The 21,634-nt window shown below is 38.0% G+C and overlaps 1 protein-coding gene across 1 annotated transcript in view; it reads left to right on the top strand.

Annotated features, from left to right (window-relative positions):
• Prex2 (phosphatidylinositol-3,4,5-trisphosphate dependent Rac exchange factor 2) overlaps window positions 1-21,634 on the top strand; it is a 300,320-nt gene that overhangs the window by 110,421 nt on the left and 168,265 nt on the right. Inside the window, exons 9-11 of the mRNA XM_021221903.2 lie at window positions 5,934-6,083; window positions 8,627-8,771; window positions 11,365-11,465. Coding sequence (XP_021077562.1) covers window positions 5,934-6,083; window positions 8,627-8,771; window positions 11,365-11,465 — 396 coding nt within the window. The remainder of the gene's footprint in view (window positions 1-5,933; window positions 6,084-8,626; window positions 8,772-11,364; window positions 11,466-21,634) is intronic.

The following is a 21,634-nucleotide window of genomic DNA, read 5'->3' as shown; positions in this document are numbered from 1 at the left end:
TTCTAAATTACAAGAATCCCTATCAGTAGCTAGATAACATTATACTATGTATATACAATGTATGTGCTTTGTCTTCTCATCTACGATGGATTATATAGTGTCTTCATTAGCTTCTCTGTTGCCGTGACAACCCCTATTCCCACCCCACCCCAATCTCCCCCAAAAGTAACAGCCTAGGGAGGAAATCATCGAAGAGAAAACTTAACAATTCAGATAAGGATGCTGTGGTGTAGCTTTCCACAATTGATGACTTCTGGTAGGGGAGCAAGGGGAGAAAGACTCAGTTGTCTTTAAGGGGTTGGCCAGTGGGAATATGAACAACACAAATTGAACTTTCTTTTCTTCTTGTTTTTCATGGGGGGAGGTCACAAGTATGTGTGTGTGTGTGTGTGTGTGACTTGAGAACGACAGTGATTAGGTGCATGATGTGAAATTACCAAATAATAAAAATACTACATTAAAAAAGAAAAGGTTGCCTTTGAAATTTGTTGACAAAGAGACAAAGCTGATCTTATTATTTTAATGATAAATAAAAAAAATTACTTCAAGCTACAAATGGATGCCTTTCACTTCCTATGAGGAAGTTCATGGGAAACTGTGGAGGTTCCCACCCTCTCCTCTGCTTAGGAACTCAAATGTAGAGTTTTTAAGGATGAACAATATCTTGAAGACAAGCAATAAATTCCATCAATATTTCAGAAGATAGGACACGAGCCCAGATCCCAGAACAAAGTCATTGTGGAGCATTCTGTTGTTTGGTATAGAGCAGGGGGCCAATCCTCAGTTAGGAGGCTCTGGTGTCCACGCCTGAGAAGCTGACATGGCTGGAAACAGCAGTGTGCTGGGACTGAACTGGGCTGCTGCCTGTTCAACAAGCTGTTTGGGTGGTTCATCAGCTTTCTTCCTTTCATACTTCCCTGGTCATTCCCACCATGGAACCTTCATTACTTCTCAATGAGCTCAGATTTTAAATGAAAACCTATGATTCTGGAAGACCTGGGCCAGACTATGTCCACTGCCAAGTACTCTCTATGTAGGGATGCTGGTAAGATAAGGAATGGAAAAAATCTGTTTATCTTATCTGCTTATCAGGATATCCCACTTATTTGCGATTATCCAAACCAACTCGGTAGCTATACTTTATCTTGATCAAAATGGAATGAGTTGAGATAAAGTTTTGAGGATGTCTGGAATTTATGATAGAAAACTAGATGGGAAATTTTTATTCTACTTGAATTATAGAAATATTTAGTATTGTTATATACTGTAGGTGGAGATAAAATGCTTCCTGGAAAAAAGCAGAAACTCCATTAGACACTTGATTGCAGTATTTTGTTCAAAACTAGCAGGAGAAATGTTTGTATCTGGTGGAGAGTTACTTAGCCTTCCACTGACACACAAAATATAACTCAATTATTCTCATAAGCCCAGGTCTTCCACTTGTTAGGGAAAGGCTCTACAACTGAACTCCAGCCCCCCAGTAAATAGTTATGATAAATTCTGTTTAGAATTCTTAACAACATGTATTCTATCATAGTTACTCCATAGCACAGATGAACTGATAGCATGTCTTTCCAATGTGAAACAGTTGGTCCCATTGTCCTCCACATTATTTGCCCTGTTAAATGAGGATGTTAGTAATTTAATGCATAGCCAGATTGCCATTCTCTCGTTATCTGGATGACAACATTCCTTTCAGTAACTAATTTGGTTTCTCTTCAGGGATTATTGCTGCGGCTAGTTCATGATGTAATAAAATACCCAATCAAAAGCGATAGGGAAAACATGACTGACATTCCACTGATTAACTTTCATAATAAGTTTGAAATTTCTTTGAAGGACGAGTTTATTTGTGTGGCTTGGCCGAAGGGATGGATGAAGGCAGATGGCTTTGTTAAAGTGTGGTTTGGGCAAACCACAGGCTTGAATACAGTGGTTACGTTTGAATGTGGTACTACTGGGTATTTTTATTTTAGGATAGTTTTTCCATTTGTTGTTGTTGTTTGTTTGTTTGCTTGTTTGTTTGGTTTTTCCACTTTGTTTTGTGGTGGGTGTCAAATTTAGTTTCGCACATAGGTTGGGTAAGCATTGCATTGCTGCTTTGTTTTGTCGCAGATATATTTTAAAATAGAAAAACTTACCACCATTGTTTCAGTATATTTAGAACCATCTTAAGGTATTGAATATATTACTGAATATTAAACTTTGCAATTTCAACGAGATTCTAAAATAAACTCATGTAATTTTTAAATGTTGAAAGATACAAACTCTTATAACTGATTCCATTTCCACTTAAATAGAAGTATTAATATTATTCATCATTTTCCCATTTCTGGTCACCAAATACATAGTGTTCAGTAGGTTTTTTTCTTTTGTTTTGTTTTTGTTTTTTGTTTTTGTTTTTGTTTTTGTTTTTTTTTTTTGTCTTTTGAGACGGTTTCTCTGTGTAGCCCTGGCTATCCTGGAACTCACTCTGTAGATCAGGCTGGCCTGGAACTCAGAAATCCACCTGCCTTTGCCTCCCAAGTGCTGGGATTAAAGGCATGAGCCACCACCACCTGGCTAGTGTTCAGTAGTTTTATAGGAGGTAATTGAATAGGTGATAATAGATACCTGATCAAAAGCAATTTTGTACATGTTGGGTAGAATATAGTCTATGGTATTATTATTATTACCACCACCACAACTACTATTAATATTATTACTACTACTATTATTATACATGTATGGTATGCCTGTGAGTTAGGGCATATGTGTAAAGTTCAAAGAACTCCAGAATGCACAGAAGTCAGCTCTTTCCTTCTATGGGTTCTGAGGACCCACCTCACAAACTCAGGCTTGGGTAGCGAACCTTTTTACCTGCTGAGCCTTCCCATTTAACGAAAACTTTATAATTTTAGTATGTTACCTAGGGTACAAAAAGCATAATTTTTTTCTCATACATTTTTATACATTTTAAAACAATTTTGTTATGTTATGTAAGGAAATTTGAGTGTCCAAAAAATTTAAGAGCTCATTGAGTTTGTAGAGTTTTAACCCCTCCCCTCATTTTTTGTTCTAAGTACTGTCCTGTGTTGTGTTGGTTGCCAGAATTCTTTCTTGCATTATTTGATAAAATCAAAGATTTATTTCAAAACTAATTTTCTTCACATGAATATTCATGTGAATGAGTTGTGATTTTAAGTTTTCTTTTAGAACTGATACATTCACTGTTGATCATCAGAATGCATTATGGAGATATTATTAATATCTGATGTTTTGAACAGGTACTTTGGTGGTTTTCTCTTTTGTAGCATGAGTGTGTAAGGTTGACTATTGTCTATCTTACTAAAATACAATATGGTGTAATTGGCTACAAGTGTCTCCACTGAGGTTTACATGGGTCAGCTTTGGAAGAACTCCATTGCTGTCAGTGGAAACGTGCTGAATCAATGTAAGGAATTATCAAATCACATGGCTTCAAAGTCATTCATGACTTTTTTGGGTTTAACCTTCAAATATTTATGATTTTAAAAGATATCCGATATGGTGGATTTTTGAACTTGAACATTCCACATTTAATGAGTGGGAGTTAAGTTCCATTCTCCTGGGCCCATCTTCTATAAAATTAATCTTTTAGACTCATTGAAGCTTTAAAAAGTGCTGTGTTAATCACATAATTGATATTTCATTCAAAGATATTTTGTAATTCCTAAGAGGATAAAGAAGTTCAGAGTATGTCTCAATAATAAGATGACTGCTTAGCATTGGAGAGGCCGTGGGTTGGATCCTAGCAACAGAACAAATCAACACCAAGCAAAACCCATGGAGGAGAAAACACTATTGACCTTTTCCTTGGTCTTAATGAGAATGATCTTTATGAATGAGTTTTCTAATGGAAATATTTTGAACAATGTGCTGTGGTTATATGTCTTCTTACAGAGTGTTGCATTAAAGTAAATCAGGAGGAGCAACTGTATATTTTGTATAATGTGTTAATTATATATATATATATATATATATATATATATATATACTCATTTTCAAGGCTCCATATATATGCATATATGTAAGAACTACATATATAAGTTTAAAATTAAAAGAATACTTTAAAAACATAATAGAAAACAATTCTCTTCTGAACTTTTAATGGGTTACCATTATTCTTCCATTTGAAATATGACACAGGACTGGAGAAATGGCTTAACAGTTAAGATCACATGCTGATCTGCAGGAGAACTCAAATTGGGTTGCCAACACCCATGTTGTAATTGTTTTTCCATCTGTATGTTTGCTAAGACCAGCTTCAGGGAATCTATCCAGCTTCTTCTGCTAGTCTCTGCAGGTTTCATACATCCATGATCCATGTGTGTACACATGTACACACTAATTTATTTCAATTCCTATGATACAATCTGATTTTCCCAAATGATGTACGTACAGCAGTTGGTGTGTTCTTTGAGAAGATTGATTCTTTCATTCTTCAGAAATGAATATTATTAGTTGATTTTACTATTAGCTGTGGGAAGAGAATGCTATGCTCATTTTAACGTAGGCCCAGTGTTTCTCATGTAGGTTGAACATAGCTATTGTAGATGTCTTTCTCTGGAGGGAGATAAAGCAGGTGTGAATGTGGGATCTTTTAAACAATGGAACAAGGTTCACATGTAAGGATCTTATCAGGTGACAAATGTGGAGGAGGAGTTGCAAATATTTTTAATAGAAAAATATGTTTTGGTTTTATTCTCACTCATTCACTAAAATTGCTCAGTAAAAAGGTAGAGTAATTATGAAGTCACTTTGATATTTCCCTTGAAGCTCATTAACCTATAATCTTATAACCCATAATTGTGAGTTATTTTTAATTGGCTGTGAACATGAATTAAATAAAAATAGCGAGTCCTCAAAGCTCCTTTTACAGGTTTGAGGTTCTGTTCGACCGAAAGTTGCCGTTTCTGGTCTCACTGTATATATCTAAAACACAGTCCAGGATCTGGTATAATTTGACTGGAGCAGAAATGACTGGGATGTTTTAGAGAACGCACAGGCATGCAGTGACTCTGAGAATACATTGTGGGGCTCAGCCAATTAACAGAACATAACATGTTGTTTTGGCACTAAAGAACACCTGTACCCCCAAACCTTGGCAGAAGAGATGCCAAGCCAGGAGAAGCGGCACCTGGGTGTTTTCCAGCTCACCCACATGGCTGTGTACACAAATGCCATCCCTTTGCTTGGTGCTGAGGCTGAATCAGGCTGCCCTTCATTTCGCCGTCTTGGAGCCTTTGCTTGCTGCGCATGACCGAGTAGTAGGGACAGATTCTGTTACTCTTGTCTCCCTGCTTTTACGCTATGGAATAGTGTGGGTTCAAACATTGCATTCCATTCCGGTGTTGTGATAAAATGTGTTTTGTTTTACTTTTGCACACCACTCTTTTCTCCTGACTTTATTTTCCTGCAACATTCATTATGTAATATAAATTTATCTGTTCAGTAAGACTGTGTTTTTCTGAAATCTAGAATATATTTTCAGGAAATATTAGAAAGCTAAGATGAATTTAATATCTTAAATGCTTGGTTACTGAAAAATGCCTAAAAGTTGCTTATTTTATTATTTTTAGAATGGGGGGAGGGTATAGGGAACTTTCACGATAGCATTTGAAATGTAAATGAAGAAAATATCTAATAAAAAATTGAAAAAAAACATTAAGAATATCTTTGAATATAGTTTGAATGAGATTAATATATAATATTTATTTACATTAGTATATCAGCACTGTGTTAGACATGTTCCATTAATAAGCACTGAGTATATCTACCATGTAAATATTTCCTTAACTTTCATGTGTATAGTATATGAGTTATCGTGAGTGCATCATGAATTGGATGTTTATGTTCAGTTGATGTAATACATATTGTTCTGCAGTTATTGGTCTTCACTTGTTACTTTTCAGCTGATTTTCACAGCAGTGGCCATATTGTTGTGAATGGGTGGAAGATACACAACACAGCAAAAAATAAATGGTTCGTATGCATGGCTAAAAGTCCCGAAGAAAAGCATGAATGGTTTGAAGCTATTTTGAAAGAAAGAGAACGTCGGAAAGGTGGGTGCATAAAGTAGGAACTGTTGTGCTTTGTGAAAATTCTTGCTTGGCATGAGTGCAGAGAATGGGAAAAATTATGAGAACGTGTTGAGACATGATGTTCACCTTGATTTACAAAGTGATACTGCGTGTAGTTTCATAAAACATGCTACCACCTTTACAGGCTCTCTGCCCTCCCTAGTGGCTAGACTCAGAGATCAGCCACCGCAGGTCTCACTCAACCCCGCCAAAGGCCAGTTGGCCATTTTCCTGGGGAGCTGCTATGGCTCCCCGATCCCTTCACAGCTAGCTTCACCAAGCCACCAATAGCCTCCCCAGCTGCCCTATTTCTCCTCCTGCCCACCTTAGCCTCATGGATGGAAAACACTAGATAGTTTTATTATTTTAAAACTAGACAGATGACTCAATGGCTGGGTGAAGAATTTCTTGCCCTAATTTTATCAACTAGCTCCCTCCATCCTCCTTGGTCCCCACTTGCCAGAGGCTACAAACTCTAATGGCGCCAAGACCCGCAACTTCGCCTTGCTCCAAAGTCAGGTCTGAATCCTCTTTCTTTGCATCCCTCCTCTTCTGCTTGGGACTCGGAAGTCCCACCTCTTTTCCTTCACCCAGCAATCGGCTTCTGTCTCCTCTATTGACACAATCAATAACCAATAGGGAATCAGTACCTCTCCCCGTGCTTTGTTATTGGCACATTAAAATGAAAAGAAAACCTTGTATGCAGTTGGGAATATTAACATAGTACATATGTCATATTTTTGTTGCTTTTCAGTTAGTTCAGATTTGAAAGCTGCCTTTACATCTTCTTTGAACATTACTTTTCCACCTCTGAAACACAGTCATAGTCTTTTTAGAGACAGATATAGTCATACAGTGCATTGCAATATCACGGGACCTCCAAGGAATGCTCTCTATCTTTTTATAGCCCATCGAAAATTCCTAGACCAATAGGTAAGCTTTATTATTCAGATTAAAGCACTTTGTATATGCACATATTAACTTTAATATTGTCTGAATGTCATTGAATACAATGCAATGTCACTAATAAGTAGCTTGTCTCTATGAGATATCCTGTTTAAAACTGGCTCCATGGTTTGGCAAAAATTTTCAAATGTATTTGACCTGACAGTAGTAAGTTGTGTATAGTTTATCCATCTGAAACCTAGAATATATTCTCAGGAAGCATTAGAAAGAAAAGATGAACTCAGTATCTTGAAAGTTTTATTACTGAAAAATATATAAAATATTCTTATTTTATTATAATGTATTTGAATGAATATTAATTTGTAAGGTTTAGTTAGGTGTGCTATGTCAATACTGTACTTGGAATCCTAGGAAGCATGGGACTATTGATTGCTCGCCCAGAGATCTCACCTCACTGTCAATGGTATTTTAGAATACCCACTGGCTCCTTTCTTTCAAACATTGCCTCTTCTGTAACATTGTCCCTTTGCCCCATTGTGAGTGGTCTCAGGATTTCATCTTTGAATCTGGCTTCTGCTCCCTATGTTCTTTGCTTGGCTTATCTGTTCTCATTGGAATGACTTCTGTTCTGATACTTGTGTATTTTTTTTGTGGCCAGCCACTCTTCTCTCTTGGGCTTTGTACTAATGTTCTATGCTGACCTCTGGATCACTTGTCATTGTCAGGATGTCTTTCTCCTCCACGGTTTGCCTGGAAAGCATCTCTACTTCCCTTTTTCTCTTGCAACCTGGAAGGTACCCCAATTTCCCTGCCCTTTCATAGCTGTACTTAGCCACTGCTGTGTTCCCACTATATCACCTCCTGGTTATTTCTCAGCATCTTCCTCATGTTGTGTCTCTTCTTGTTTACAGGGGCTTTGGATTGCTTGATTTTTCTTAGCTTTCCTTCAAATGGTTTCCTCTTTTAAAACTCTCCTTCTTTAATTTACTCCATACCCGGTCCTCTAAGCTACATCGAAAGTGATAGAACCTTCTTTCCCATAGTACTCAACTTTTTCACCAGCACATTAAAATATGTTGATATCTCCCCAGTACCCAAGGAATGAAGTGATTTACCTCTACAGGGACACTGTTGTACCCACTAAATCACCTGGATACTTACATAAACCCCAGGAGTCTGTGCTTTGGATGGCTCAGCTTTATTAGCTTTAGTAAACAATTCTTTCTTAGAAACAATGTTTCATAGTTCTGTCTTCTTGTGAAAACTTTCATGGTATATCCCACAGAGGTAAGATGCTGAATGAGCCTTTCCAGTAATATGGTTTCCCCTCCAGGGTAGACCTCAATCCTATTATGCTAATTTCATTTAATCCTCTTCCTCTTGCTAAATCATGTGCCCTTGAGGCACAGCTGCACAGAGTTACCTGTACACTCAGGCTATGGCCTTGCCAGTCTCACTAGGATGTTGTAAATTTCCTAAAAACTGGCTTCAGTTATACAGAGTTCAAACCCACAGCCTCTGGCTAATGGTGGCTCTGGCAATGAGGGCTTGCTAAATGAAGGTGTCAATGAATAAATGAAGGAATTTCACACGATGCCTGTTATTTCATTTTTTGATAGGGTTAAAATTAGGAATGGAACAAGACACCTGGGTAATGATCTCCGAGCAGGGTGAGAAATTATATAAAATGATGTGCAAACAGGGAAATCTGATCAAAGACAGAAAAAGAAAACTGACTACGTTCCCTAAGTGCTTCCTGGGAAGGTAAGCTTGGTCTCGTGGGTGTAGCATCTATTTTATATGGTTTGTGTTTAAAAGGTATTATCCTAAGCATTTTTGAATCCTGACTCTTAATCCATGTTTTCTGGATGGTAGGGATATGAGGTAATGGACAAAGATGTAGTCATGGCCAACCCCTTGAGCCATCCAGGCATCACCTTTGGTCTTCATAATTGCTGACATGCCTGTTGTCATGGTGAATCAGAGCTTGTGGTCAGGCGAGGTGTGTCAGGCAGGTTGTGTGCCTGTTGTGGATAGGATGACAGATATGATATGGAAGTGCTCTGGAGCTGAGCCCCAGAGTCGGGCATGAGTCCACAGAGAGAAGGGATATAAGAGCCGAGAGAAAACAATTTAAATAAAAGAGTGTATGTAGATTAAGAGTCTAGTAGATTATCTTCCGAGCGGCCTAGAACCAGAGACTGTGTGTCATCTTGGCGCATGAGGTTCCCTGGAAGAGAAGCAGAGCTACTTTAGCTGGGTCTTCTTAGGCCAGGCTCTGGTGTCTTTCTGTATGTAATTTTGAATTCAGCAATTAATCTTTATGAGTTTATTGTGGCTGTAGTTACTTAAAGAATCAAGAACTATGGACCAGGGAGTTTGACACATTCATGCAGTTAGTGGATGCTGAAGTCCATCTACAAAAGTTCCCTGGAGTTATATCAAAGATCAGTCTGTAACCATCCATCTTTGTTCAACTCCTGATCCTACCATTGGTTAGTATAACGGTTTGTGCAAGTTAAGTCTCTGTTTCTCTTTGATCCATGAAGTTGATGGATGTGTGCCCACCAGGATATCCTTTAACTAGCTACCAGAAAATAGCACATGGCCACCTCTAAACTGTAGGCAAGGAAACCTCAGACTGAAGGCCAGTCTGAGGGAGTGGTACTCATAGTGGGGTCATCCACTTGCCTAAAGACATCAATAAGGTCCTGTATCTGTGATCTGTCAACACCCCTTAGGTGGGAGCTAGTATAAAGGAAAACAGATCTAGGTCCCCCTTGTCATATAAGACCCAGCATGCACCATACAAGGATGGCATATCTTATGATAATTTCATGGGAATAACTTTAGCATCTCCATGGTGATAAGTCTACTTGCTGGTAAGTCACTGAAAGTTATGGCTTCTCAGGAGCTTTTATCAGCATACTACATAGCCATAGAAGATCTTTTCTTTATTGACAAAGCCACTTGAAAACTTACTCTGGCCTCTCTCCCACATTAAAACAAAAATCACCATTTTATATCATTGTTTAAATCAGCTCTTTTTCTCATCTTCATTTTGCATTTAGTGAATGAAGTAAGTAAACTCCTAATGAAGAATTATGCTTTAACTTCATATGAACCAGTTCAACCCACTGGCCTTTGTCAGAGGCCACTATGTACCAGGCTCTGTGCTGTTATACTTCATCCCAAGAAATCCTGTAGCAGCACTATGACATTGATATTCCCAATATCATCCCTGTATTATCAATAAAGGCATCCAGGTTGAGAGAGAGGTCACATAGCCAGTGGACAAAGAAAGAGGGCTTGATTCTAGATTGTTATATTACAGAGCCCACAACTATAATCATTACAAGGTATTTTACATTTTTAAACCTTTTCTCTTTTATTTTAAGTTATTTTGCATCTTTTGTTATTTCTCTTATGCTTTTTCACTCTTTTTTTTTTTAGAGGTTATCTAGCATTTTATTTATTTATTTTTATTATTATTTTCTTTATTTACATTTCAAATGCTATCCCGAAAGTTTCCCATACCCCTCCCCCCACCTCTGTTCCCCTACCCACCCACTCCCACTACTTGGCCCAGGCCTTGCCTTGTGCTAGGTCATATAGAGTTTGGAAGACCAAGGAGCCTCTATTCCCACTGATGGCCGATTAGGTCATCTTCTGCTACATATGCAGCTAGAAACACAAACCCCAATTTGTTTTATATGATTATTTAATAAAAGTAGAAAGCCTTTTGTTCACTTCCCTACCTTAACAAATATTTCTTTAACTAACCAACATACTTGTAGAGTTCTGTGTCCTTATTTGATAGAAAGTATTTGTTACCTGTGGGATCAATGGAATAGAATGGTTTGGTAATGGCCATAGCTTCAACACTCTGAGCTTTATGCAAGTAACAAAAATGATTCTGAATCACATTTATCAGTTTATGTAAATATTCAAGTGTTAGATCTTTTTAAGCATAGACATAAGAACATTTTATTTGGAAATATTTGTATTTATTGAGTATTTATCTCCGTGATCTCCATGATGATTGGCATTTTATAAGAGAATGTCATCTTTTAACTAAATCTTCTTTCAAATGCTCTTTGGGGGAAGAGGGGCTCCCCAAGTGCAGTTATTTAGTGGGTACAGTGTAGGAGAGCTCAGTACATAGGAATTCTGGAATAGATTATGACTTCTGTGGTTATGAGCCCTATGCATGTGAAAAAATATCTTCTGGGCAATATCTTGAAAATGATGCTTTGTGTATTTAAGATTCCTTTCATAGCTTTTTTATGATGTGTGGACCAGACACAATTCTCAGAAAGACACAGACCTTATGATTTCCATTGTCATTCTCTTGCAGTGAATTTGTCTCATGGCTATTGGAAATTGGAGAGATTCACAGGCCTGAAGAAGGTGTTCACTTAGGACAAGCATTGTTAGAGAATGGGATCATCCACCATGGTGATTATTTCATTAATTTACCTTTTCCGTGTCTTCGCAAATGGCCCACGTTTGAGTCCCATATTTGTTTTATGTATAATTTTCCAAATCGTGGCACGGTTATTTCTTTCAATGCTTTCCATACCTAATGTGTCAAGAATAGTGTGTCATGGGTTTAAGAGTTGCACTGCACAGGCAAAAGCCAGAATGCTAATAAGTACCAGATTGTGAAAGGAGAGATGACTGGAGTATGTGAGATTGCCTCAAGGGGGTAGTGGCATTGGAGATGGACATCACAGGGTGAATAGAACTTAAAACAACAGACGTGGTGGAAGTATCATTTCTGATGAACTGAGAGCACTCAGTTATAGTAGTAAGAATTTCATGGGGGCCACTTGAAGAACTGCAATAGATTCTCATGTGGCTATTCTATACTATGAGCTCATGATTGTCCTGAGATGGGCTTGTGATAGAAAAATTGGTAAGACATCTAAAGTCAGCAGGGCAACATACTGGCTGTGTATTGAAGGGCAGGAGAAGACGCATATTTTTACACGAAGGCATGGCCAAAGCTTGTTCTCAGACAATTTCTGCAGCACTGAGGAGTCCACAGTATAGAGGTTAAAGGCTGCAGCACCTATGCCTGCCAGAGGTCTGAGCTTGACCTAGAAGTAACAGAGCAAGGATTCTTTGGAGTTACATCCATTGATATGAAGAGAGGTGGCAGTCTGAGATTCTGGAGAAGCCGAGAACACGTATACAATAAGCATTTGGATGTAATGGGGGAAGAGATTGGGCGCTGCTGAGCTTTCTGCTCTTTATGACGAGGAAAGGAAATCCAGAAGAGGCTTGAGAGTTGAAGAATAAGCATGGAACAGCGCATGTGGGAAAAGGTTGGACTTATAACATCGAAAACAAGGAGAACGTGGTGCTGAGACTAAGGACAAAGCTAGAAGATGCCCAAGTGAAAAAGCAGGGAGGAGTGAAAGTGAAGGAGCCATTACAAAAGGTGGAACTTTTACAACCATGCCCTTCCTAATAGGCAGTGGTGCACAAAGAAAGCAAATCACGATGAGTTTTCTCCACCACTCTGGGTGTTACCTCCATACCTGGTATCATCCTCTACCTTGTTGGGCATCCCCACTCTAAGTAGATAGTTTCTCTCCCTCTGAGAATTGGCACTTCCGCAATCTCTGTCATTTCCCTGTGTTTCCTCCTTTGCTTACTGACTCCTATGTAACAGATAGAAGCTCACGGCGCTGTTCTATTTTCATTGCTATTCCTGGCTTCTTATCAGTTCACGTCCATATTTCTTTGGGGTTTAATTCCTCCACAAAGACCTGCATATGTCTGTACAGTGCAGTACTTGATTTAGGCTCTCAGGTGGGCACCTAGCTAATCCAACTTGCTACACTGTGCCCACCCTCCCCTTCTGCATCTTTCCATACTCAAAGCTAGCCCTTATTTAGTATCTTTACTCTTGCTTCTTTCAACAGTTGTTTACAAGTTTCTCATAAAAGGGGGGGACATTTCTAAATGCTAAAACTATAGTACTGTCTTACATGAAGTAACATTCTCTGTACACAATGCTCATTCTCTCTGTGGCCTCTGAGTTTTAGAAGCCCACCCAGTTCACCATTTTAATATATTTAATCTTTTGGAATTTAATTTTTTCCGGAGTTTTGAATTTACAATTAGTGTATGTGCATGCGTATTTGGTCTTTGTGTTGGCCAGAGGATAAGTTTCTTGAATTGGTTCTGTCTGGTCACTATGTTTGGGGACTAAACGCAGATCATCATGCTTATGCAAAAGGTATTTTTACAAACTGAGCCGTTTAACTAACCCCAAAATTCTTTATGTGCTTATCATTGTCTAAAATTATATTTGTTGTTGTTGGTTTTGGTTATTTATTATCTCATTGTCTCTCTTACCCTGTCCTGGACTTTACTCAAAATACATGCAACATTAGCACATGAGCCTTTGTTATATACCATAGTATGTGCTTTTCATACCTAGCATATTCAGATACTCAGTAAACACATGCTAACTGAGTAAGAAAATTATCATATTTTAAGCACATTTTATACTTGATTCATTAATAGTAAAATATCTGATAAACATGCTGACTGAATAAAAGAATTATTATATTTTGAGCATATTTTATACTTGATTCATTAACAGTAAAACATCTAAAGCATCATGCACATGCATTTAGCATCTGTATATAGAGGTAACAGCTGCAATAGTCACTCGTTGCTGTGACCTAGCATAAGCAGTACAAAGTAAGAATTTACTTTGTCTCATGGAGTCAGAAGTTCACATGGCCATTTGACCCCATGCATTTGAGTAGAACATTATGGTGGTAGGAACATAGAACAGAGGATAGCTGTTCATTTCATGGTCAGAGCAAGGCAAGAAATAATCAGTAATTATAAACTCCCAAAAAACCCACCGCTAGTCATCTGCTTCGCTGGGTTGTACCCTAACTCCAAGTTTTTAGAACCTTCAAAAATAGTGCCACAATCTGGGGTCCGAGAAATCAAATGAATCTGTGAGGAACGATCCTTATTAAAATACACAACAAGCTTAAGAAGAAATGAGATGTTGATATTGATGGCTTTAGTCTTTCACATTTCCTAACTCACGCTCATGTATACATTTGGGGATAAGACTACACATTACATTGTTACCTTTAATTTATAAAGCATTTTAACCAACACACAGTATTTGTATGTACTTAAGGGGAATAGTGTGATAAGGTGAGTCATATTTATAACATGGAATAATCGAATCAGGATAATTAGAATTCCTATCTCCTCAAATATTTATCATTTCTTTGTCTTATCTTGAACCTAAGTAGGTGGCACAAAATTGTGGTCAACCAGTTAACCTTCAGAAATAGCTTTTCCTTTCCCATTTAGACTTGTACATCCAGAGACACTGTTACTGTGGTGGTTTGAATATGTTTGGCCCCCATAAACTCATGTGTTTAAATACTTGGCCATAAAGAGTAGTACTATTAAAAGGTGTGGCCTTTTTGAAGGAGGTGTGGTCTTGTTAGAGCAAATGTATCACTATGTAGATGGGCTTTGAGGTTTCCTATGCTCAGGCTCCACGCAGTGCAGAAGAGAGTCTCCTGGCTGCCTTTAGATCAAAATGTAGAACTTTTGCTTTTAGATCAAGATGTAGTCTGCCTGCAAGTTGCCATGCTTTCCACCATGATGATAATGAACTGAACCTCAGAAATTGTAAGCCAGCCCCAGTGAAATGTTTGCCTTTCTAAGAGTTGCCTTGGCCATGTTGTCTACTCCGAACACTGGAACTCTAATTAAGACAATTACCTACTAAACAAGAAGAGGTTGCTTTTATTACGATCAGGCCACTATTGTACTAGTAGCCATATATTCCCAGGAATTCTTGAAACTCATATTGTTCACAGCAGGGTGATACTGCTGAATGCTTTTATCCTCCAGTAGGCCAAATCCCAGAATGGATGGGAGAATGGCTCCTGAAGTACCAACACTTGCTAAGATGCCATTGACAATCATTGGCTACTTGAGGAAGGAGAATAGGTTTCCTCCAATGATTTGACCCCTGAAAGGTTTACTCATGCTCTAGTAGATGGTCCTATGCCCATGAACACACAGGCAGCCTTAAGTTGTCTCAGTTAAAATAAAACAACAGTAACAACAAAGGTAGTACATGATGTTCAAAGGGTTGATTTGATCTAAATATATGATATTTGAAACTGTCAAAAATTAAAAAGATTGAGAAATAGAATAAAATGAACACAAAGCGTGGGAGCTCATCAGTCCGGGCCAGTTTATCCCTGTTTGTAGGCACCACCTGAATCAGTAGCAAGTCGCTTTTTAAAAGCATTTTCATACTAGTTACTTTTGTATATCTGTATGCCTTGGCACGCATTCAGCAGTTAGATGACATCTCTTGGAAATCTGTTCTCACCTCCTACGTTTTGAGTTCCAGGGACTGAGCTCAGGGTTTTGGCTGTGCCAGGCGATACCTTTATCTACTTAACCACCTTCTTGACCCAGTCTTGAAATAAAATATTTAATAGATTTTTATTAAAATTAGTTTCAAATCTGTAATGCAGGAATTCATCAAATACTTAAATTAGGAGAATTAAAAACTGTTTTGAATATTTATAGCCTAGTTAATTCTTCTTACTGTGAAATATAGCCCAGAGAGCTACCAGAATTCTTTCTTTTTTACTGTTTGAATTCAAGGGTCTGGAATTGTTATAGTGCAGTCAGGATTTGATCAATTATAACGTTATATTTTGAATCTAGCATTTTTATAAAAAGAAACCTGTTTTAAAAGTTTCTATAATTCTCAGAAACTGAGGGGTGAGAAATCTTATGCAATTTTATATTAAGAGAGTGATTCTATTTCAATGAAGAGATAGGAACTAGATTCTATGATTATTGAGTCTATGCTTCCAGCTGCACTTTAGTAAAAACAGAATTTCTAAAATAAGGTTGAATGAGCCATCTGTTTAAAAGACAGACAAAGACAGAGAGAGAGAGAGAGAGAGAGAGAGAGAGAGAGAGAGAGAGAGAGAGTGAGTTATCACTGCATATACTATTGACATAGTCTGAGATAATACCTCACTTTCCTATGGACTCATAGGTAGGGATAACATATTCTTTCTTTATGACACAATGTTAATATTGTTCTTCTCTAACTAGTGCTCACCGTTGAAATGCTCCTGTGAGACCAGAACTCTCATCCTGTAGTGTGTTAAAATTTGTTGTATAAACTTCTGAGTCCTGGTAATCAAATTACTAGGGCTCTCAAACTTGTTAAACATAATTGTTATTAACATTGCAATTACATAACTAGGTATATAATGCACAGAATGATGGGTTCATGAAACCTGGCATTTCCCAATTATTTCACATGTTCCCTTACCTCTGCTAAGGGTTTATATGCAGTGAGATCATTCTGTCCATTGTGCCAGCTCAGTTCTGTAACTTTTAGTGGATGGTTTGAAGTTGACCCAGGTAAGAAATTTTACACCACAGATGTTAACAAGCTGTGCATCAGTTGGCCTTCTTCCCACCTGCCCTAACCTCTGCTTTCTAGAGGTAATGATTAATGTGCATGCCTTCTTCTGTCATAGTTGTCTGAAAGACTGCAGGGAGCATCCTTTCTCATAAGGTGAGAATCTATTTTCCTGCTGTAGACTGAGTGCAAACCTGAGCTCTTGCTGTTTATCCAAGGCAACATGTAAGCTCTTCAGATTGCCTCAAGGCTGTGAAGATTTAACCCTAAAGTCCCTTACTGCTTAGCACAGCCTTTTGAGTAGGTTAAACTCTCATTTGCTTTGGTGTGGCAAGCGACATCCCGGTGTTCATTTTTTTTTTTTTTTTTGAAAATCAAGAGAATTTATTTCCATGACTATTATAAGGTATAATAATGGACATAAGTAGATTGGATAAAAAGCACTGATTATAAAGCAGTTCATAGAATTTTAAAATATTCCTTCTAATTTTATTTTATTTTTACACTCATGCTTCTTTTTAAATGGGTGCACTGGCGGTTTTGTGTCAACTTAATCCAAGCTAGACTCATCAGAGAAAAAGAAACCTCAGTTAAGGTAACAACTCTGTGACATCCATGTGTAAGGCATTTTTCTCAATTTGTGATCAATAGGGGAGGGCCTGGTCCATTGTGGGTGATCCCATCCCTGGGCTGGTGGTCCTGGGTTTTATAAGAAGCAGGCTTGAGCAAGCCATGAAGAACAATCCAGTAAGCAGCACCCCTCCATGGCCTCTGGATTAGCTCCTGTCTCTGGGTTTCTTCTCTGAGTTCCTGTTCTGACTTCATTTGGCGATGAATAACAATGTAAAAGTGTAAGCTAAAGAAACCCTTTCCTCCCTGTCTTGCTTTTTGGTCTTGGTGTTTTGTTTCAGTAATAGAAACTTTAATTAAGACAATGTGTTAGCTTCAGGAGAAAATAAGATGCCAAAAAGCTTTGTTGTTGATTTCCTCCCTCAATAACAACAATCCAATCGTGGCTCAATTTCACAGTCTTAAACCATGTATAAGGTTTATATGGACTGGTTAAAGACTTACATCTGCGTATGTGTGTACATGTGTACGTATACGTGCATGTGTTTGTCCTTATTAATAAATCTTTTTGATATACTTCTAGGCTCACCAAATGCTGTTACTTTTGACAGAATATTCTCTGATTTCAATATTCCCAGCATAAAGATTACAGTTTTCTGTCTAATCATGAAATTATAGCTCTTTGTAGCACATTATCTATCCTGAGTATGTTACACTCTTCATATAGAAAGTATTTAAATACAAACTGCTTGAGCTTTACTTTTAAGTGATTTTCTACCCAGGACAGGCTCTCCTTCCTTCTTGTATTATCTGGAGAGACGTAAGCATCCTTTCTCATAGCCCCTTCACTGCCTGGATCACCTACTTTGAGAAGTGCCCACTTGGGTTTTTTGTCCACTTTCAGTTGAGTCATTTATAGTGCCAATAGTGACCTGACTGCATTCCTTGTATATTTTGCATATTGATCCTATGGCTTACATGATTTTCAGATGTTTTCCCTGATGCATATTTTGTACTTTTATTTGGTTGGTTATTTTATGTGTTATGAAGCAGCAGGAAAAACTCTAAGACAATCCCGTTTGCCTATTTTTGCTTTTCTTACTGTCATTTGGGAGATCTCATCCAAAAACTTCATTGCCGTGACAGTGTCAAGAAGGTTTTCTCCATTTCTTCTTCTAGTGGTTTTGAAGTTTCAGGTCATATGTTTATGTTTTTAATTTTTTTTGAGTTGATTTATTGTATGTGGTGTCAGATGGGGTTCCATTTTCATTCTTATGCATTTGTAAGCCAGCTTTCCCTAGTACCATTTATTGAAGAGACAATTTTCTTATAACCATTCCTAACAACCTTGGCAGAGGTCAATCAACTACAAATGCATTGGGTTATTTTGGAGTTCCCTACCATGTTCCAGTGGTTTTCTGTGTTTGTTTTTGTGTTAGTACCACAAGGCTTTGATTAGTACAGTCCTTGTAGTTTGTTTTGAAGTCATATGGTGTATGCTTCTAGCTTTGTTCTTTGTATAAAATTGTCTTGACTATTTGGGGTCTTTTTTGTTTCACAGAGATCCTAATGTTTCATTTTGCTGTTTTTTTTCTTCTTTCTATGAAACATAACAGAATTTTGATAGGGATTGTATTTGATCTGTATATCACTCTGGGTATACTGGACCTCAAAATAATATTAATCCTTTCAATTAATGAACACAGAATATATTTCTATTTATTTATGTCTTCATAAGAAAATGTCACCAATGATTTAGACTTTAGTACATAGAGTATTTGTCTCCTTGTTCAAATTCATTCCCAAGTCATATTTGTTATTGTGATAATGAATTTGATTTTTCTTAAGGTCTTTTTGGATAGTTCATTTTCAGCTTGTATGTTGATTTCATTCTCAGATGCTGATTTGTACATTTATGAAAGCAAGTTATTATTTTTTAAAAAAGAGATTTTGTGCATAGAAAACACAGAGATGATTTTTTTCTCTTTCCAAGTTGAATGTCTTAATTTCTTTTCCTGTTGGAGTCTCGTGAGGAACACGAGTTTGCTCCTTGGGGAGTTGAAAGCCAAGACGTAGGATCAGGAGCTGTGATAAAAAATGGTGTTTCTTGTAATGAAGGGGAGATAGTTCCAACCCAAGGTCTCTGAAAAAAAGAGAATAATACTGTTACTGAGGAACCTGATACATTCTCATATAAGGAAACATCCTCATTGCAGGCTGAGGCTGTAGCATGCCTAAGCATGGTGATATAATCAAGGTCATCCTTCCTTAGACATCACATGGTTTTTAAATGGCCAATGGGGAATATCCCATAGTAAAGAATTTAACACCATAATAAGGTTGTGAGTAGATCCTTCCCCTAGGGAAGGTCATCTTGTTTCCCCCTCAGGAACTTTGACAGAGGAGGACTAAAGGTTATCTCAAGGGGCAGTCATTTCCTCTCTTCCTGCCAAGAAGCTGACAGGAGTGTTGTAAAGAAAGATTAAAACATAACATTTCAAGGAAATGAATGGGCTTAGAGAACGGTATATTAAGTAAGGCAACCCAGGCTCAGAAAGAAACTACCATGCATTGTCTGTCTATCAATGTCCATTCTAGCCTCTGTCAAATGTGCATGTCCAGGTGGAAAGTCACAGGAAGCTAAAAGGGAAGCTTTAAGGGAGAGCCATAGTGAAGACAGAGATCAAAATTCAAGAGGAACAAGGGACAAGGGTAGAGAGCGCAGCAGGGAGCTGAGGGGGGGTGCGGAAGTCAACCAAAAAGAATATAGAATATAGAGTTAGAATATAGAGGAGATCCCGGAAGGAAACCTGTAACTGTAAAAACTAACTTAGAAATTATGGAAAGAAGTGGTGATCTTGACTTTCTTCATTGCATTTTTGACCTCATGGGGGAAGCTTTTAGATTGAACACAGTCCTTTCTCTGTTGAGGTGTACCTTTTATACTGAATCTGCTCAGAGAGTGTATAATGAAATAGTGCTGTGTTCTGCTAATTGTTTTATCTCCTGCTCGTCTTATTTGTAGCTGTTAACGGGTTCATTATATGGACTGATTTGTCAGTCCCCAAGGATGAATCTTACGTGTTTATGGCTCATGTTTCTTTTTGTGTCCTGTTAAATTTGTTTCTGTCAATACAAAAGGAAAAAAAAAAAGTCTTACAAACACGATGTTCTGATGAGGTATCAATTTAGTGAAATGTTTATAGTGACATAGAAGAAAGTCATAAAATACACACTATCTTTTTTTTCAATTTTTTATTAGGTATTTACTTCATTTACATTTCAAATGCTATCCCCAAAGTCCCCTATACCCCCCCTGCTCCCCTACACACCCACTCCCCCTTCTTGGCCCTGGTGTTCCCCTGTACTGGGGCTTATAAAGTTTGCAAGACCCAATGATGGCTGACTAGACCATCTTCTGATACATATGCAGCTAGAGACATGAGCTCTGGGGGTACTGGTTAGTTCATATTGTTGTTCTACCCATAGGGTTGCAGATCCCTTCAGCTCCTTGGGTACTTTCTCTAGCTCCTCCATTGGGGGGCCCTGTGTTCCATCCGATAGCTGACTATGAGCATCCACTTCTGTGTTTGTCAAGCGCTGGCATAGCCTCACAAGAGACAACTATATCAGGGTCCTTTCAGCAAAATCTTGCTGGTGTATGCAATAGTGTCTGGGTTTGGTGGCTGATTATGGGATGAACCCCTGGGTGGGGCAGTTTCTGGATGGTTCATCTTTTCATCTCAGCTCCAAACTTTGTCTCTGTAACCCCTTCCATGGGAGTTTTGTTCCCAATTCTAAGAAGGGGCAAAGTGTCTACATTTTGGTCTTCGTTCTTCTTGAGTTTCATGTGTTTTACAAATTGTATCTTGGGTATTCTAGTTTCTGGGCTAATATCCACTTATCAGTGAGTGCATATCATGTGAGTTCTTTTGTGATTGGGTTACCTCACTCAGTATGATACCCTCCAGATCCATCCATTTGCCAAGGAATTTCACACTTTCAATAACATTGGTGATGTCACTGGGTAGGCAGGTTATGGCGAAGTGTAGGGCCATATGCTAGCTGATCCCACTTTTAACCCATTGGTTGGTGAGACTAGGAGTCAGTCTGTTTATACATTCCCAGAGGATTTTATCAGTTTTTCAGCGGATGTTTGGTCCCACACAGAGGTATGCAAGAAATTGCTATTTAGCTGAAGTAGCTCAAGATAACATGTAAATTAGCTTCTGGGTTTGCGGTATTCCACCCTCCCCAGGTCACTGACTCAGTCTGCCTTTGCACTCATGGCTTCTTTCCAGGAGCCTTGTTCACTGGTTTAAAGCATTTTGCTGAGGACTTTTGCAGGTCTGTTTGGTAGTGATATTCGACTGTGATTTTATTTCATTTTAATATCCTTATCTGGCTTTATAAATTGAATTGAGAACTATTCTTTCTCTTCAGTTTTTTTTTTTTTTTGGAAGATTTTGAGAAAGATTGCATTAATTATTTTGACATTTGTTAGGCTTCACCAAAGACTAACAAATTCCTGATAAGAGTTTTGAGAAATGAAAATTTTATCATGCAGGTGACACTGAAGACTAGCCATTTTTTTTTT

Source organism: Mus pahari, chromosome 22 (assembly GCF_900095145.1).
Source record: "Mus pahari chromosome 22, PAHARI_EIJ_v1.1, whole genome shotgun sequence".
In the NCBI taxonomy this organism is placed as follows: Eukaryota; Metazoa; Chordata; class Mammalia; order Rodentia; family Muridae; genus Mus; species Mus pahari.
Note: the sequence above shows the minus strand (reverse complement) of the source record. Positions and strands in the feature narration are given on the sequence as shown.